Here is a 19,647-nt window from a genome sequence, read left to right on the forward strand (position 1 = left end):
AACTATTTACTGTCGTTTCATCGTTAGATCATTTTGTAGTACTAATGAGCGTAATGATCAGCATTATCTTTTGTGTTTTGTTAAATTTCATTTTAATATTTAAGTATCACAAAAAAACGACACGAGCTCAAACCTTGTCTCTGACTATATGGTGATTATGTGAAAAATGTAATGAAGTATTTTTTCGCGGGGTGCAACTTTGCTTGCGCTACTAATTATAATCATACTCAGTAATTTAAATAACCTGTTTTCCGAAAAATAAATATTTTATGGAACTCGTTTTGTTCTTCAAACGATGGCGAATTTATGAAACTCAAAGCACTGTCATCTCTTGTTTAAGCTTTAAACCAGTCGGTCAATAAATATCAGCTCTAAATGTTTTGCGATTGCATACTTTCAGGCACTTCTAACCTAGAGCGATATTGTCGAGGAGTTTCAAACAAGAATTCCAAATATCTTTCTCTTCGTAGGAGGAATTTGATAGGAGAAGAAGACACTGGATTGCTCCGAAAAGAGCCTTTGTATCCTTAAACGCATAGTTTTGCATGTAACAGAAACAAGGATTACAACCACAATTCACCTCAGTAAATGTTCACTAGCACAAACAATCAAACGTAAACGATTCGCTAACGGCTTCTTAATATGTTACAACCCTACAGCAAACTGATGGACCAGAGCTTGAACTTCACCGAGCGACCTAAAGCTATTGATTTTGCTGTCTAACGTTGAGCGATGAGAAATGTACATTATTATTAATATTTCAGTGTACAAATACGATTCGACACTGATGGACATCAATTGTGTCGTTAGTTAAAATATAATAACAACTGAAATATATGTATGAGCAGCTTTCTATTGTTTGGAAACAAAATTTCTCTTACCACTTCAATGATGTCGATATAAAGTTGGTACAAATACCACGAAATCAAAATTAAATAATGAAACTTAAATCAATTAACCATTCACGACGTTTTACCCCATCACAGAACAACATTCCAATCACTTTGAAAGCAATTAAACTCGTTAAAAATCTTCCTCTACCAACTCGCATGTTCGTGCTTTCGTTTGACCACGAATTCATCATCTGCTTCGAGCTGTAACCTTAGCGAATTTTAAATTTTACCACTTCCGAGTTGCAGGCTAATGAATAAAGCTCTGGGATGACTGTTTATCTAACTGCTCGACCGAAAGATCAACGTCAGCAGGGCTGAGAAAAGCCATGGAATCTTTTCATGACAGTTTTGCTGGTACCTTGAAAGAGTACAGCTTCGAGCGAAATCATTTCTTTCCGCTATTACCACTACTCCACCGGAGCAAACTCAGTGGCTTTTGTGTTCGCATAAACTTTATAACTTCGGTACGCAAACAATAAATTTCCGTTTGCAGCTTCCGCTCCGTAGCGATAGAAGTGAAGGGAAGGGAACATTTACAAACCTCAAGTTCATTTATTGATTGTTGTTTTGCAGAAACTGTATCTAGGTTACGCTTAAAAAACAGAAAGATTGTTTTTCATAATTTTGTTTCCATGAATTATAAGATGGAACGGATAGCTTCGGATTCGTTTCAAGTTGCAATCAACAATTTATAAGCAATACTGGAATCACTTCTCTATTCTGGAGCTTTTAAAATGAGAAATTTAAAGAAAAAACAATTTTGTTATTAAGATTTTAAATACCCTGGCAGTGCACATTGTTTAACTTCATTTTATGAAGCATCGTTTGTGTAATTGCATGTTTTCAGGCGATGGGTAAGCACAACAAACCATAGTGGTAGGTCGAACCTTTTGTTTAGACTAATGAAATTCCAAATATATTATATAAAAAAAACAACTTGCACTAAACAACGTTTGCTGTACTTTCTCTGTTCCAGAAATCATGCAAGCAACGGATATCACGGCATATCACACTGCCTACAACTACACACTCAACCAGACGGACGTGAAAATTGTCCTGGAAGATGGTAGGCAAGCAGAATGGCGTATGGAAGAAGCAAATCATCTTCACTTCACCATACTTCTCGTGACTGGTTTCTTCTCCCTTTGTGTATAGAAAATCTTTACCAAGTTCCCATCGGACTGCTGGTGCTGTTGTCCATTTTCTACGGCACCATCAGTATCCTGGCAGTGATAGGAAATACGTTGGTGATTTGGATCGTCATCACAACCAAGCAGATGCAAACGATCACCAACATGTTCATCGCCAATCTGGCACTAGCGGACGTCACGATCGGTGTGTTCGCCATCCCATTCCAGTTCCAGGCGGCCCTGCTACAACGTTGGAACCTGCCCGAGTTCATGTGCCCGTTCTGTCCGTTCGTGCAGCTTATCAGCGTTAACGTGTCCGTCTTTACGCTCACCGCCATTGCTGTCGATAGGCACCGGGCCATCATCAATCCCCTCAGGTGAAACCAACCATAGGATAAATTTCGAAACTTTCAACAACAACTATTTGTAAGCATTTACGATGACTTTTCTGTTTGTTTTGTGTGAATTTCCCTAACAGAGCACGAACGTCGAAAAACATCTCCAAGTTCGTCATTAGCACCATCTGGATGCTATCGTTTGCATTAGCCGCACCGATTCTGTTCGCACTACGAGTACGTCCAGTATCCTACATTGCGCTGGGTACGTGTCCAAACACTTCCGCTTCTACTACGGTTCGGTTCGGTTACTTAAAAATGGCCGTTTCCTTCTTGCAGGTGGTATGAACGAAACGTACACAAACGTTACTGTTCCGTTCTGTAAGGTGGTCAACTTTGAGCATGGGGAAATTCAACTGTATCGCTACATCCTTGTGCTGGTACAATACTTCATACCGCTGTTCGTTATCAGCTTCGTTTACATACAAATGGCCCTTCGGCTGTGGGGCTCGAAGACACCGGGAAATGCGCAAGACTCACGCGACATTACTATGCTGAAGAACAAGAAGAAAGTGAGTGCTGAGTTGAGGGTGGATAGTTGAGTGGATGATATTCTCATCTTTAATGCAACACGAGTAGTGAAATTATTCACTATTATTCACGCTTGTTTGTACCACTTTTTTTTTAAATGCAAATTTTTTTCATCGATAGGTTATTAAAATGCTGATTATCGTTGTGGCACTGTTTGGCGTTTGCTGGTTTCCTTTGCAGCTGTACAACATCCTACATGTGACGTTGCCAGAAATCAATGAGTAAGTAAAGTGCGAGATTGAATGCTAAATGAAATAACCTATTTAATATTTGTTGCTCGTAATTGTCACCTGTAAAAAAAAGATGCGAGATTAGAAACATTTGACAGTACATAGAAAAAAATCTGTTTCATTGCAAAACGAAACAATTTTATTGAAAAACAACATTACTACACAATTTAAATGAAATACGTAAATTAAAGATTAAACATAAAGTAATCGGAACCAAAAAGACTTCCAATTGCATACTTTTAGGCGCTTTCAAATTTTTACTCATATCAGTATAATCAGGGCAGGAAAAATCATTTTACTTTTGCCACATTAAATGGAAGAATTTAATTATTAAGCTCTAAAACGAATGAATCCAATCTAAATGCCATTTAATCCACGAGCGATACATCAAACGCCAACATTGGCGCATTTGATATTCAACGTGCATGGTACATTATGAGGTATGCAATTTGGCTTTCCATTACAATTGTGACTCTAGGGAAATCTTAGCAAATAACTACGCTTTCATTACATCACATAGCAGCGTGCCTGGCGGACGATAATGAGCTTGCAGGAAAGTTGGTTAAATTTCGATTATCTTTCGCAGATATCGCTTTATCAACATCATTTGGTTCGTCTGTGATTGGCTGGCAATGAGCAACAGCTGTTACAATCCATTTATCTACGGCATTTATAACGTAAGTAGATATTGGTAATTTTCTCTCCGATGGCGTCCACTAACGCATTCGAACGTTGTTACTTTGATTTTCACTTTGATGTTCAACAATTTTGTCACCCTCGTATGTACTTCGGATAGGAAAAGTTTAAGCGCGAATTTCGCAAGCGTTATCCATTTAAACGTGACCAAACGTACAACCACACACATGACACGGATAAAACATCGTCCATTTTTACGCGCGTCAGTTCTATCCGGTCCAGCTATGCCACATCGTCCATACGCAACAAGCTGAGTACCAATCGCTATTCGGCATCGAAGCAGCTTCAGGCACAGTTTAAGTTTCCTCCACCCAACCATCAGTTTCATCATCCCTCTTCTACCCACAACAACGGAGCCCATCTGCACGAGCTAACGTATGGACTAAAGAAAAATCTCTTGAATTTTGACGACACTGCAACGACCACCTTTGCTCAGAACCGACCGATCAGCTGGGAGCAAAAGATGGACCAGCAGTTGATTGAACACGATAAGCTGATTGTATCCTCCATAGATCCTGACCAGCATGGAATACTCGCGAGTTCCAGCATGGACGACAGCGAAGATCATCAACTACGCACAAAGGCACCGATCTCGTTACCATTAAAGCGAACGGAAACCATTGATAACGTTACGAGTCGAACACCGAATCAGCGAAATGGTTCGTCTCGAGAATCCACCCTAACCACCAATTATATCGACCGGATGGCACTGAAACATCCACATCCGGACAGTGGAGGTGAGAGTGGCGATGGTGAACCGAAACCGGGTAAAAGCTCCATTGAGGAAGGTAATTCTGGAGGACATTTGTACTGTAACGATTTGGACGAGCTTGGACCATACTTTGACTAAGGGGGGAAGCAAGCTTAATGCCGAATCTCACACGTCATCCAGTGCGAGAAATGGTGTATTGTGAAAAGTTTTTTTTTAGTTTTTTTTATTAAGTACAAAACAAGCAAAGTGTATTAATTGTGAGCTGTTTGCATTTAATGAGTCTAAATAAAGTTAAGATTATTAATCAATATTTTCATTATCGTTAAGAAACATTTGTCTCAAGAAAAATGTAGTTTAGATGTGATAACATAATTGTCTAAATTAAACCGATAAAACAAAGATTAAATAAAGCAATCGTATATCACAATCACGGTAAAGGTAAGCATACATTGTGAAACAAATATTTAAATTTGGTTTTGAATTTAAATTCAATAATTCATTTTTTTTCATTTCTTTCTTTTTATTGGTGTGTGAAAATTTTTAATTGGAATACCAACAAACAGCCTTTTTATGAATTCCAATTACGCTTTCAGCATGTACGTTTTTGGAAGTCTTATAAATGTATGCAAACAATTATTGATTGGCTAACTTTACAATGGTGATTAATTTTGAGATGTTTTGTTTTGGCTGCACTTCGTAGACCTTTTAATTAATATTGTTTGGTTGCAGCACAGGAGCCATTTAACATGATCCGGAGCTTACTAACACTAACACGTTACATTATCGGTGAAAGAATTTCATGAAAATGACAGACATATTTTTGGAAATATTATTAAAAATGAAAATTGAAATAAAGAAGTGACTTTTGGTTGTACCTGTGGCCTGTGGAATTGCCGTTATGAAATGAAGTGCATACATTTAGGCGTTGACTTCAATTTAATACCACAGTACTAGCGGAGAAGAATGGTCAATATTAATGTTTTTAAAACATTTGATTTTATTTATTAAAGTTACTAATAAAGTTTTGTTTTTATTTTTAAATTTTGATAAAAAATTTCGTTCCTGTCACTAAGATGCTTAAGTTCCAAATTCGAACATGGAGCGGCCTAGTGTATGTGATAAATAGCGCCGGTTACACACGATAGGACCGGTGATCAAATCCCATCCGGACTGCCCCCCCGCTAGCAAGGACTTTCCGGCTACATGATAAAAATAAGTCTAGTAAGCCAGAAATGGCCGGCGTGACCTTCAGGTCCTTCAGCCAAGAAAAGGACAGGTCCTTCAGCCAAGAAAAGCGAGAAAGAGAGGAGTGTCCAAAATGATGTTTTGTTCATTGACCGAAAACAAATAGTTATGATTAATTTGTTAATGTACTTTAATATACAATACTGATATACTTCAATATGTTTAATTAAACACTCTAAATGGTTTTGATACGATTTTTATAAAACTTAAATTTCAAAAGTATTAAAGTATTCAACTGTAAAATGGAACATAAAATACGAAAAACTTTTTTATTTCATTCGAGTTTAGCAAATTACATTGCACAAGCACAACCATTTCATCTGTTATTTCTATTACCTTCGGTTTTATGGATTAGTTCACTGTACTGAAAACACTACCTGGAAGGATAATCCAACGTTTGAAAATCATAGGTTTAGCTTATTGCATCAAGCACTAATCAATCTGTGCGAAATGAAACGAAGCGTATGATTGTATGAACCCTTTTGCTTTTATTTTGTGACTGTAGCTGTCCATACCGATTGCTTTCCTCCTGTTACTTAAATTCCACAAATCATTCCATGATGATTGGCCTGCTCTATTGAATCGAACTGACTACCGATGTTCATTGCCGTTCCCCTGTCAATTCGAGAGCAATTTTGTCTATTTCATTTCACCCATCACACGATTCAATACTGCCCCTGACAAAAAGTCACTTCTGCCATTCTGTTGAATAATTTCAATTGCTATTGAACAATTTGTCATAACAAAATTGCTATTATTTTTTGAATTCATAACAGAAAAACGTTCTTCCAACATTTTTCGTGCAATATATTTATTTTGCATATTCAAAACTCAATTGAATGTTATTACTGCATAACTTTTTATTAGAAATAATTTACTTGCATGTAATTTATGTTTAAAAATAGATAAGAACAATTTCAAACACATGTTGCTTTCATTATCGACATAAAAATTACTTACCATGGAAACCTTTCTTTTCTCTCAAACCTTTCGTTTTACTCAACTCACTCAATGATCTTGTTATTGCTCCATACATATTTCACGCATCTGGTTTTGTTCATTTTCGTTCGGATCCGAATGTCACGTGTGTCAAATCTTTACGATATCAAAATCGAAAATAAATTTCGCACCACGTACAGTCGCTGGCCAAGCTTTAAGCACATATAGACCCACATCAGCTTGTGGAACAGTTGACACAAAAAGTGTATCCTATCCGACGACAGTTCAGCAGTGACAGGTTCGGCACAATGGAGTGGTTAAAAAGTTGGAAGAAAATAAAGATATTTATTACGGTGCGACAGAGTATCAATTCCAAACCCTCCTCAATACTCCCACCCAATCGTTCTTACCTTCGATGCCACGATACGCTTTTCACGCCCGATGGTCGATCCTTGAGATGGGGCTCGGCAAGGAAGTAGCGACGTATGCCGGGAATGTACGACTGAAAGTACTCATCCCAGTTGACGGTGGACAAATCGAATTCGAGCATCGATACCTCGGTGGGCGTAAGTAGCGTCCGCAAACGGACCACGTTTTCGTTTGCGATGTGCCACTCTCGCAGCCCAAAGTATGCCATCGTTTCCAGGAATCGGTTCGTCTTCGATACCATTCGTCGATAGCTAGCGGGGCAAGAAGCAGAAGGATGATTGTTTGCAAAAGAAACCAGCAGCCGTACGATGGTCGCCAGATTTCAAAATACAACCATCAACAAACGAACGACCCCTAATGTTATGTACTTACATGGGACGTTTGCCTTGAAGTTTTCGTACGACATCCAACAGCCAGGCCGGAACTGTATGGCAGCAGAGGGAAAGAATTCGGAACAGTGCCCTGTACGATACAATCGTATACGCATGATTCCTAGAGATGGAAAAGGCCGGATAAAGAATGAGAATAAAACTTGAGCGAAGAAGTGCCACATCTTGTAGGACGTGTCCATCATGTCCGTCTAACGAGTGGGCGAATGAATGTACAAAGTGTACGCAGAAAATCGTCTATGTCTGTTTCTGTTTAACTTTTCTTTTCTGCTCCATAATTTGCTACAATGGTCAATGAATTCGATGTCCTGAGACGAATAATATTTCATTCCGTTCGGCATTCCCGCGGAATTTCGATATCACGATTTAGTGGTCAGCAATCCACCACAATCACAGACACAGACCAGTGGCGTTTCTTTGCGAAAAAAACACAAATCTATTAAAAAAATTCCTTTAATCTAAACTATTTCGTATGCGCATATCAATTTAGTTGATATGATGATTTCCATTTTTCAACTACGATTTTTACTTCATTTTTTTTCTTCAACTTGAAATGGAATGTGTAAAAGCAGGTCTGGAATTCTTGTGATTCGATTTTGTTCAAAATTAATTAGATGCTGTATAAAGCATTCTACATTTTACAGCACAACTTCCATTATCACTTATCTGTTATATCCATTTTAGCTATATAACATGAATTCCGTGGTTCTTGAAATCATGAGGATACAATTTACAATGCAATGCTCCCTTTTAACGGCCTTCGAAATACTAAATTTTTAAATGAAGTACTCTAAACAAAGTACTTCTAAATGAGTAGAAAAAAGTAAATTAAATATTGATTGGTGTTGAAAAAAACACAACAGGTATTGTTAAGTTTTTTACACAAAAAAAAAATCAACTTATCCTTGTTCTACAATTCTGGAGCAAACAGTGTGGCAAACAGATTGCGTTTTGAAGGATTTTCTCACGTTTTTCCCACAACATCTTCCATAAATATGGACCAAACTAAATCAAACAAAAAACGCAACTGCCAAAAAGCTTAAAATTTAAAGCAACAGCGCTGTTGTTCTGGTTCTATTTTTTAAGTGTTGCACTATTTTCTGTGTCTATCAAATTTTCCTCTGCCTAGGCACTAAGCGCACTGTTGAAATTTTTTTAAGCACTTCTATGCTAAACGGTCTATAAATAAAATCGAACTTAACAAACTTTTTCAATTTGAAAGTTTAATGTTTCTACCGCAAAACGATCATACGATTCAACTCATAAAGTATCGGAAGGTGATCCGTAAAAAAGAAGTTATATGCCACAATGAAGTTAAAATTATGTCAAGTATATCGGATTTTAATTTAACTCACAAAAGAACAGGGAAACATTTGTCTGGTTAAAAATGGAAAACCACGATTAAAATAAGTTTAAACTATGGTATATTTTCTCACATCTACTAAATGGTAGCTAGAGGGATACGTTAGTATTTTTCTGGAATTACAATAAAGAAAGTACATAAAAAATAAAATAAATGCAAAATACAACTTCTTTCACCAGTCATGTACTTCACTTGCACAACACTAAATGATGGTCAAGCAAAGTGAAAGGTGAAAGTCAATGTTTCAAAATCTGAGGAAATATTCGTCACCAAATTCAAAATTACCAAATAATATAACTCAATTATCAAATAAAAATGTCAATTACAACAAAAACGATATTCATTGAAAAATTCCCTTCAAATTTTGGCAAAAAATTAGGCTTTAAAATCAACACCGAAGTTACATTGCAAAATATAAAAAAATAAATAAAATTTTATAAACTCTTCGGCACAGAATATCAAAATTGAACTTTCAAAACAACTTACTTCAAACAAAAACTTACTCCATTAGAGAGAGCCCATACGGTCAATACATACGCCTCAACGGTATGGTCTGATGGAGCAAAAATATCATAAAATAACATTGCAACGAATGCAAAACAAATGATGTTCCTCCTTGGTGCCGTACATCCTTGCTTCACGAGAAATATAAAACACCAATTTAAAAAAAAACAACATCTAATCAATATTCAAAACACATGCATATCAATAAGCTAATCAAATACGACATACGACAGTAAACAGAATAAGCTCATGGAAAGCAAACATAAGCACATTACTGTTGCTCAGGACACTGAATCTAATGATCAAACAACCTCAAAACTTGATAAATAAACCTTGTTGAAAAGGTTCGCAACGCAAGTTCAGAAGTTAAATTTATCAAGGAAAGATGCAATAGAAAGACGCATACTAAAACCTTGTATTATAAAATTAACATACTTAGTACTACTACTGCCCAATTGTATGTATACATCAAACTATCTTTAAAAATGTATGTTTCGTTTTCATGCTAGAATGCCGGAGATTTAAAATAATTAGATTCTTTCAATTATAGAAATTGAAAAGTATTATTCCCAAGATAATTACCTTAAATAAGCTGTAGACAACATTGCGTCTCATCAACTTGACTTTCCATCGCATGAAGGAATGGTTTCAAATGGTTCAACACAAGTTTACCTTTATAATGTGTTCCGCTTTGGTACCATTAATACAAGGACATTTTAAATCAATAAATTATTGCCGATGTTAAATCAACATTCAATAAAAGAGGAAAACCTGAGACAATCAACTGCCTTCAGTCCGACGTGTTGTACGCTGACCTGTAACATTCACATTTCCCTATTGATTATCATCACTCACCAGCAAAGTCGCTTGATCCACCCGTCGAATCCCATCGATACTGAGCTCATGTAGCGTCCCCAGGTGAGGGTCGATTGTGCGTACATGTAGTTGTATACCGGGACCAGTTGCTTCGATTCCCATGCACCAGTTACAAGCAGTTCCGGTTTCTGCTGCCGACCTATCGATCGGTCTGCTACATCAAAGCCCGCCACTAGCATTGCGTTCACGCAGTAATCCACCGGTACTAGGTTGGCCTTTTTACGCCCATTGCCAAAAATCACACGCACGTAGCCCTTTACCGTCCAAAGGCAAAGACCGGCTGGACCGTTGAGATTATCCGTCCAGCCAGCGATTGGTTCCCGGTATGTCGAAAGCACTAGAATAAGAGCACGCGATCAAAACCAAAATGGGACAAGGTTTTCTTCTAATCCTTACCTATTGGTGGTCGGAAGATGCCTATCGGAAGGTCGGAAAATTGTTGCTGGATTAATGATTCGGCACACTTTTTGCTGAACGTGTATGTATTGGGGAGATCACCGACCAGGCAATGCTGCAACTTACTCATCTCATCGGCTGACAGGAGCTTAGATAGCTTAATGCAGAACGGGGACAATTATTAAGGACAATTATTTTCAGGAGAAAGATTAAAGATTTAAAGATACTCAAATATATTTAGCTGCTAAAAGAGAATCATATGAAACTTTAAAGACTTTGAAGTCTAAAATATCAGAACGCTCCAATATTCTATTACATGATTTAAATCAAAGAACCTGTTTTTTGTGCATACTTTACGGCGTAAGAAATTAAAAATTTCGAATCAATAAATTTTTACTCTATTCCAACATATACATCGTAAGGTTGGAATCTTAATCAAACTTCGAAATCAAAACAAACAAAACAAAATAACTAAAATACCTTAAATAAAGACCCATTACACACTAACCTGTAGCACACTGTCGGGATTAGGCCACGGGTCCGCATAAACTCTTTCTTCTATATGTGTTCGATCGCAGTTCGAATAAAGCGTGGACACGTGCACTAGAGCTTTCAGTCGATGCATACGCCGAGCAAGTTGCAGAATCCGTCTCGTCCCTCCCACATTTGTGTCGATAGCGTTCTTGATGCTTTCGTTGAATTTCACTGACGCAAGCACATTAAACACAACATCAGTTTCCTGTAGCAGTAGAGCTTCCTTCGAACCGTCGATACCCAAGCCGGAATCGTCTGCTTCCAGCGAAATTTCTACCGCATCGATGCGTTCGAGCAGCTGGTCGATGGAGGTAGTCAACCGAAGTCGATCGAAAATCTGGCCACAAAGAGAACAGCAGTCCAACACACAAATTAACCTCCAACAAAAGCGGATCAGATTAATTCGATTCCATCTCAGCTAATGCAATACGCTTCGCCTTTCCTTTGCCGTACTACTCACCGCATCCTTAAGCAAGTCCTGTAACCGTTCGGTCGGTTTTCGTCCATCCTTGCTGCGAATGGCCAGAAACACCTTCCGAACGTTCAAACAACGGAGAATTTTTTCCAACAGTACCTTGCCGAGAAAGCCGGTACCGCCCGTTACCAGAATAGTAGCGTTACGGTAGAAATCCAACACACGCTCTCTTGAGGGTTGTTCCGCATCGACACCGGTGCGCTTTGTCTCCGTACTACAGGCGGACATTTCGGTGCGAAACGTGTGACGCCGTACCGTCCCGAGTACCAGCCATCGACTGACGGGAAGTTGGTGCCAGGAACTGTAATCAGGTTACCGGATTATGCAGCCTGTTACAGACACGTTTGCCTTCAAGGAAGGAAATGAACGTGCGTGAATCCTACTAACCCTTACGGTAGGACGCTACATTGAAGAAGGGCATACAATATTGATAACGACGGATGGGAACTTTTAGCAGCTGCTTCTCATGAGGTGCTTGACAGACGGTGAGTTGTTCAACTATTTTCTAGTTTTTTGTCTAGTTTTATTCACCCTAGCGATGGTGTGTGTGTGTGTGAAGCAAGTCAGTGGAAAAACTACCGGCATGCCAAAAATTTCGTCTACCGGCTCTAAAGTTTATTCGTTAGGGGATCAAATCATCATTCTGTGAACAACGTAAGGTTAATTAAAACTGAAAATCTGGGAAATGGATTTCCTTTGTCTATATCATTCTGACGTAGGCCACGGGGTGTAGCTGTTTGCGATACAAAACGTCTGCCATGTCTGCTGAATGCTAGACCTATCAAGCTTAATGGCTCGTTGCAGGATAATCGAATTATAATAATAGATCATGTTTGCTGATGTTCTGTGCAATGTTTGCCACACATTACATTTTACATTGGATTCTCCAAAAGCAGATTAAGCTGTGCATGTGGGCTATGCATAACCCTTGAGAATGGCTGGCATTGTTCGATGTAGCAACAATAACATAATTAAAACATTCTTGCAATGGTTATAAAACAAAAATATTCGGTTTTTAAGCCTTGTGGCAAAATCAAATAATCTCATAACAATCGGCTCTCCAGGTATTTACTATCTCAGAAAAGCACTCTAGGCGAAAAGACGAGCCGATCCCAACAATCCAGTGGAAAAATTTACCCCCACCGAGCCCCCTTTTTACAGTAAAGTAAACGCACTGCAATACCTTTTAAATCTTGTTTTAGTGTGTATACCTTTTAATAAAACATTCCTTCTCTTCCGGTTTGGTTGATATACCTGTGGATATTCTGAAAAAGTACTATGTTTTGTTTGTTCCAATACTTGTAAAGTTATGGCGCATGTCTTTATATTCGTCTATCTTTCCTGATTTGTGGAAGCGTGTCTGGCTTGTATCTGAAAGAAAGATCCTCCCTTGGTCTCAATTTACCGCGGCATCTCACTTCAATGTACGATATTAAACGTGTTTTAGTACTTGCTTCACTCTTCTGAAGTTCGTATCTGAAGTTCCTAAGTTCGTATCACTCTTCTGCAGTGATCGTTCGTATTGTGTTAAGTATAACAACGAACTCTCCTACCCTTTTCCTTCCTCTGCGAGAGTTTCACTAGGGAGTGGCCTTAGTCCTTGGTTGTTTGTTATTTCCATAAATAATATCACCATGTACCATGTTTCTCAATGATTGTTTCTAGTGCTATGCAGATGATTTAAAAATCTTTCATCTTGTGTACACTTGTGACGATTGCAAATCTCTGCAAGGCATCCTCGACCGTTTCTCCATTTGGTGTGCTCGTAATTCCCGTACCCTTTATTCCGACAAGTATAGTGTTATTTCATTTAGCTGATGTCAAACTCCCAACACACAAGATCCTATGATCTTGGCGTTCAGATTGTCACTCCATCTCACGGATATCAAAGACTTGGGAATCTGGCTGTACAAAGATCTCTCCTTTAATCTCCAATTCCGATGACCCGCCACCGATTCCGTGGTTGGAAGAGTTTGGATGACCCTGGATTAAACGTATTGCTCGGGACTTTTCGGATCGCCTAGGCTTGAAGGCTTTGTACTACTCGCTGGTCAGATCGTTTCTGGAATATTGTTCGGTAGCATGGTCACCATTAGCCAAAAACTCATATCGAGCGTATTAAGCGAGTGCAGCGATCGTTCACCAGGTTTGCAATACGCAAATTATTTCCTCCCCCCTGCCTGAATATGAGTCCAGGTGTCAACTACTTAGTTCGCTGGAAGTTCGCCGTGTCCAGGCTAAATCAACCCTCATTGCCGCTCTCCTTTTCAGTCATACCAATACTCCCGCTTTATTATCATCTATTCCGGTTGCTTTCATGAATTTCTTCTTGGTAAATCTTTCATTGGACTTTTCGTACTCTTCTTCCCGATCACCTCAAGTCCAGAAAGAAATTACATGTTTAATCTATTCAACGATGAAGCTACCCTGCCAGCTATCCACTGACATTCAATGTCTAATACTCGTCATCCATACAATTAACGACGACGCCCTTTTTCTGAGTTATTTTCTGCTACGCTAATGTGAACGTCCTCGATGTATGCTTTTGTAAGACTACGTTGCGCTGACTCAAGCTACACCTAACGCTAAATGTTTCAAATACTAACCTTACACCCATTTATAAAGCTTCGACAGTCCACTCTAATTTACATAAATATTGCTTAATACTGGACCTAAACCATAACTAACACATTATGAATCGATATTATTAGACTTAATCTACCTTTGCAGTCTGTTCAAATGACTGTTAACCACTGCTGAACCACAATTTTTAATTATATCCAAAAACAATGCCTAATTTTTCTATTACATGTTTAGATTGTCATCCTTCTTTCTTTTTAAATAATTAAAAAGTATGCTTTGGTTTCGTAGAAGTGTAGTAGTGGGCACTATATTTATTAATTTTTTTTTAAATTTATCCAAATCGTCTGCACAGAAAAAAATAAAATTGTCATTTTCACTGCGTTCCTTGTTCAACACTATTAAAAACCCGGCCCTGTGGAAAGGTAAAATGAAACACACACAAAAATATTATGCTGAAAATCTGTTCATCTGTTCCATCACGTTTTCGATACACACAGTTCTACACGGAACGAAAAAAAAACTGACGAATACAATGCGACACAAACAATTTCCCACTGCAAATAAAACACCCTGTACCGGTGGAAACGTTCACCAAACACACAAAACGAAGCAAAAGCACACATATTTTAGTATTATAGTTTTAAAACGTTAGAGTAAGAAACCAACCGGACGATTAAATTTGCCTTTTTAATTTGATTGCATGCGAAGGGCGGAACAAGGAAAATGTGTCGATTCAGTAGTCTGTCCATTCCGGTACATACCATCAGCAAAGATGGCACTTCGCATGGCACAGGGCATACGAATGAGCGTGAAAAACGCACCAAAAACAGAAGGAAGTAACGCTTGAAGAATTTCGTCTCAAAGCGCAAAATCTGTTCCGATCGAAAGCATCCAGCGGAGGAACTGCATTCTGCAACGGAACGGCAACGTTTTGCTGCTATTCACTGTTCCGCTCGCTGCAGCAAATGGAAACAATGGCTGTGAAATTTCCCAGCACCCGTTGTCAATGCAGTTTTGCTTCCAAACCGAGCGAAAGACCATTTGGAGAGTTAGAGAACTTGTAAAAGGTTTGTGCGTTCGGTGACACTTAGCTGGACTCGGTAAGAGACTAAGAGTCCATCGGCTACCAGCTTACATAACGAAACGCTTCAAACACAAAGATGAATACACAGGAGGGTTTACAACTCAATCGGAAGTGTCTTTACGCGACGCGATGGATGCACTAATGGATGCAGAGATGAAAGTAGAACGAGGCGAAACAACGAGGCACAGTTAGCACCGGGGTGGATCAATTTGTTCTTCCGACTAGGGACTAAAAAATTTGATTTTTCATTTTACCTGACAGGCAATTTAGTTCTTCGAACGACATCTTTATTTACTCGAGCAAATACAGCTCCCCAAAAATACTGGGACACAACCCTTTTGGAGGAGAGGTACCGTTCTTGCGTATGGCAAGGGTATAAAGGTGTTAAAAATATAAATAGCTTTTCCGTTTCAGAAATGATCTTTTTTCTTTATCTACACACACTAGGAGGTACACCCGACGCAATAGGATTGTTTGGAGATTACTTCTTTTTGATTCGTTTTTCTTTTCTTTTTTTGGTTTCAAGCCATGTACCCGATTGTGCCTATTTTACCTCTACCAACAAAGACATCACACACTTACACGCACACGAACACAATTTGGACAATCACACAAAACGAAGTACAAGCAGCAAGTCAAACGAGCAAATGCTTAAGGGTCGAAGTCAGCAGTCAGTTGTAGCCACGGAAACCGCTGACGAGGGTTGACCCTACGTAGCTAGCCGGTGAGGTGCCGGTGTAGTAGCCGTAGCCCAGGTTGCGGTTACCGTAGTAGTTGTCGTTGTTGTAGCCATAGTACGATTGCAGTCCACCATTACCTCCGAAGCCACCATAACCACCGTATCCGCCATAGACGCCACCACCGTACGATGGCGATCCGACACCGAGCGTGTTCGTTCCTGGGTAGTAACCGGCACCGCCATAACCGCCCGACTGTGGACAGACGAAATGGAGTAAGTTTCGCCCATCATCGTACCGCTGGATCGTCGATTCTATTGCTTACCGGATAGTAGCCTCCTTGTGGGTAGTAGCCACCCTGCGGGTAGTAGCCTCCGGATGGGTAATATCCCCGATTACCCGAATAGTATCCGGGTCTGCTAAACAGCCCGAGATCGAACACTGGCGCAATGAGGTGCATGAAATTAAACAGCACAGTAATAAGGGTATTTGCTTCATGCACACGATGAACAACATCAACCGTAAACTACTTACAACGTTCGCTCGAACCACCACCATAGTAGCTGCGCTGGGTCCTTGTCGATGCTGCCGGACGTAACAACTCGTCCGCCACATTGCCACCGACCGTCTTGGCATCTTCATTCGTCTCAATGCTGGCCGGCACCCGTACATCCGCGGACAATGGTTTGGAAGTTTCGCGCCGTATACGCCCCAACCGCTGACAGTGAACCACTTGTGACAGAATCGAGGTCAGCAGCAGCATCTGCAATGAATGGGACACCAATCAAGGGTGAGAGAGTTCGCTCGATTTATGTTCCTGTACCGTTCCCCGTCGGGTCACTGCATCACTCGGTAACTAGGAATGTGGCTTATTATTGGTAGCTTTTATTTACATCGTTTTGCACTTATTGTGTGCATTTGGCGATTGATGCTTTTAAAACGGATTATTGAATTCCGAGCATGTAATGCATATAGTGCCATTACATTGTGGGTAGCGAAACATCAAGTACCGGTATGATTACATTAGTGTCATGGTTCATTAATATCTGTTTGTGAGTCATTTTACAGCGTCAGCATGAGCATGGATTTTTTACGATCGTTTTTGTTACGTTTTTAATTGATTTGTTTTATTAACGTACAGTTGTTTTTTTGTCAAGTAACAAGTAACACATACAGCATAGTTTAATGGTGGAATGCTTTACGTAAACAGTATTTATTTAATGGAGTGTTATTGTTTTTAGCAACATTTGCATGTACGGATAAATTCCTATAATATTCCATCACGAGAATGAAAAATATCCAATTTCCACATGTATTCGTAAGATATGTGACATGTTTTTGCTTTTTTGCAAGTTTTACAAATGTTTATTTAAAGTTCAATAAATGACTTAACGATATGTTTCCTATGTACATCGACATCAATTGATTTTTTCCGAGTTTAAACTTTGAACAACTTGATCCATAATGTATATGAATTTAGTTAACAGTAACTAAACTGTTGAAAAGAAATTTTGAAAATTTCACATATACTAAGGTATTTCGGCTGATGTAAGACTGATTTACTTCGAAAAAAAATATCGAGCAAGTGTAAATTATTTGAAGGGGGAAATACAGTAAGTTATTTTTTTTGCATCTCAAGGATCAAGATCATTTAGTGAAAAGTTTAGTACAATGTTTCAATGTATTTTTTCTCAAAACCTCGTTCTGCAAATCGGTACCAAGAATTTCTTAGACACCTGTGAATCGTTAGTAAATGCTATACCCAATGTTCTAGAACTTTTCACAGATTTTTTTTCAATTTTTTTTCTCTTTAGTATGTAACGACATCTTGTTTTTGATTTATTTAATATTGTCTAATCAATATTTCGTCTACAAATGTCAAATTTGAAAATACAAAACCGACTCGTGTAATTTAGCTGGAAGGTAAACATGTTCAAAATTCCTTCCAGTTTCCAATTCATGTTCGCACTTGTTCGTTCAAAAAATAAACCAAAATATTCAAAAAGTAGGTTGAAAACCTTTTTAACTTTTATGATTATTTAACGGGTCAACACATTGCTACATATTTTTAACTTTTCACAATTTATGTTCACCCGCATGGAAGGTTTGAAAAAATCATTTGAAGTATTAGCCAACATAAATTGAAAAAAGTGAACACTTTCATACGTGTAACCATTTACCAAAAATATTATTAGGAGACTGTACAATAGTTTGGGACTTCACCATCACCCACAGCACAAACACATAACAACACTCACCTTAAAAAGCACACTTGTGGTAAACATTTTGCAGCCAAAATAGATATTTCCCTTGCAAAACAGCAGCAACACGTTACCCTGTAAATATACCGAACGATTTTACTTTCCACTCCACTTTCCCGAAAAGCCGTATGATTAATTGCCGGAAAATGTCGACCGCAACAAAAATGGTTTGCTAGCACTACACAACTTCTTTTGGGGGCGAACCGTGAACTAGTTGCTAGCAAACTAGCATCTCCGTGGCACTTGAACTTGATAGTGAATTTTGAATATTTGGTGAGAGGCAGATGAAAAACGTGGAAGTAAACCTCCCAAAAAAACACAACGAAAAAACTGAACAATGCAATCGATGCTATCCTACTTCATGTAAAAGTCTTTTGTAAAAAAACGCTAAAGACAAACCGCACGATAAATGCTTCCTTTCACTATTTTCCACTTATTTGGAGCATCTTTCGCTTTTATGAATGAGCTTTTACGCTAGAATGTTTTTTGCTTGCCGTCGGTGGAAAACACAGTTTTCCGTACTGTTAACCACCACTCCCCGAAACATTTTGCTACGATATTTGCATGCAACCACCCGTCGAATGTTTTCCGCCCTCTAGATAGCAAAATTTTCCTTCTCTCAATCACAAGTACGCACAAACACACACACCAGCACTATCACTATCAGAACGGAAAATTTTTGCTGCTTTTCATCGACTTTGCACAACATTTCATCACAATCTGCCGGTTTGAAAGAAACTTACTGATTAAACCACTTAAATCTGCCTCCAAGCTGCAGTTGTTGCGCGTTGAAACGTTCGGTTGGAAGTAATGGTTTTTCCCAACACCGGCATGATTTTATAGTCACCGAAGTTTTATGTGTATTTTTTTTTTCGGTGCGTCACCACAGCGTATGATCGTCGAGCAACGCACCCCGAAAGAAGTTTGCAGCCAAAGGGTAGGCACACAATGGTGCCGAATGTTTCGTCGCGAATGGAGGGCCCCATAGCCATAAGCTTGTGGAAGCGAAGTAATAAGCAGGTTGAAGATCGCGTTCGACCATTGGACGCGGGTGTGTACGCGATCAAGTCCGGGGTGTTTTCCACCCCGAAGTAGGGTAGGCAAGGGTCGCACAGTTCCGGTGCAAATAGATGAAGGTGGCGGTGGTGTCAGTGCCACGAAATGGTGAGAATTGTACGATCGCTATGGAATCAGCCCGCGTACAAACATTTGCGTACCGGGTGACCGATGCGATAAGAAGCCCATCATCGTACACAATTTGGGGATTGGTTGTAAGGTTAGGGAGTGGTTCTTCGGTTGAACTTG

At 39.0% G+C, this 19,647-nt stretch overlaps 3 protein-coding genes across 4 annotated transcripts in view; 1 reads left to right on the forward strand and 2 right to left on the reverse strand.

The window, feature by feature from the left end:
- The window catches only part of LOC125767014 (substance-P receptor-like), a 30,597-nt gene extending 25,575 nt beyond the window's left edge, over window positions 1–5,022 (forward strand). The window contains exons 2-8 of the mRNA XM_049433226.1: window positions 1,870–1,959; window positions 2,049–2,400; window positions 2,502–2,623; window positions 2,698–2,930; window positions 3,070–3,170; window positions 3,766–3,856; window positions 3,976–5,022. Coding sequence (XP_049289183.1) covers window positions 1,875–1,959; window positions 2,049–2,400; window positions 2,502–2,623; window positions 2,698–2,930; window positions 3,070–3,170; window positions 3,766–3,856; window positions 3,976–4,725 — 1,734 coding nt within the window. The 5' untranslated portion in view covers window positions 1,870–1,874 and the 3' untranslated portion in view covers window positions 4,726–5,022. The remainder of the gene's footprint in view (window positions 1–1,869; window positions 1,960–2,048; window positions 2,401–2,501; window positions 2,624–2,697; window positions 2,931–3,069; window positions 3,171–3,765; window positions 3,857–3,975) is intronic.
- A 1,126-nt stretch (window positions 5,023–6,148) lies between these two features.
- Window positions 6,149–12,825, reverse strand: LOC125767024 (fatty acyl-CoA reductase wat-like). Its single transcript, XM_049433246.1, has 7 exons — window positions 11,723–12,825; window positions 11,237–11,599; window positions 10,729–10,885; window positions 10,312–10,669; window positions 7,573–7,692; window positions 7,182–7,451; window positions 6,149–7,041 (listed from the first exon to the last, which is right to left on the reverse strand). Exons 1-7 carry the CDS (start codon window positions 11,963–11,965, stop codon window positions 6,930–6,932), a joined length of 1,623 nt encoding a protein of 540 aa, XP_049289203.1. The 5' UTR covers window positions 11,966–12,825; the 3' UTR covers window positions 6,149–6,929.
- Window positions 12,826–12,876: 51 nt separating this feature from the next.
- On the reverse strand, window positions 12,877–19,206 carry LOC125767089 (uncharacterized). 2 transcript variants are annotated; one of them, XM_049433348.1, is made up of 6 exons: window positions 19,086–19,206; window positions 18,340–18,417; window positions 16,616–16,844; window positions 16,407–16,522; window positions 16,222–16,336; window positions 12,877–14,732 (listed from the first exon to the last, which is right to left on the reverse strand). In XM_049433348.1, exons 2-6 carry the CDS (start codon window positions 18,364–18,366, stop codon window positions 14,719–14,721), a joined length of 501 nt encoding a protein of 166 aa, XP_049289305.1. In that variant the 5' UTR covers window positions 18,367–18,417; window positions 19,086–19,206; the 3' UTR covers window positions 12,877–14,718. The 2 variants fall into 2 exon arrangements, with proteins under 2 accessions (XP_049289305.1, XP_049289304.1); XM_049433347.1 differs by lacking the exon at window positions 12,877–14,732 and having other exon boundaries at window positions 15,670–16,336; window positions 19,086–19,201.
- Window positions 19,207–19,647: the final 441 nt, after the last annotated feature.

The sequence above is a fragment of the Anopheles funestus genome, chromosome 3RL (assembly GCF_943734845.2).
Source record: "Anopheles funestus chromosome 3RL, idAnoFuneDA-416_04, whole genome shotgun sequence".
NCBI lineage: Eukaryota > Metazoa > Arthropoda > Insecta > Diptera > Culicidae > Anopheles > Anopheles funestus.

Coding starts and splice junctions, on each gene's coding strand:
- LOC125767089 (XM_049433347.1), bottom strand. CDS start 18,366: ATGTTTACCACAAGTGTGCTTTTTAAG. Junction 16,845..18,339: donor CCACAAGTGTGCTTTTTAAG/GTGAGTGTTGTT, acceptor CATTCATTGCAG/ATGCTGCTGCTGACCTCGAT. Junction 16,523..16,615: donor TGGTGGTTCGAGCGAACGTT/GTAAGTAGTTTA, acceptor TCATTGCGCCAG/TGTTCGATCTCGGGCTGTTT.
- LOC125767024 (XM_049433246.1), bottom strand. CDS start 11,965: ATGTCCGCCTGTAGTACGGAGACAAAGCGCACCGGTGTCGATGCGGAA. Junction 10,670..10,728: donor CATCTTCCGACCACCAATAG/GTAAGGATTAGA, acceptor CTCTTATTCTAG/TGCTTTCGACATACCGGGAA. Junction 7,452..7,572: donor CTTCAAGGCAAACGTCCCAT/GTAAGTACATAA, acceptor TTGCCCCGCTAG/CTATCGACGAATGGTATCGA.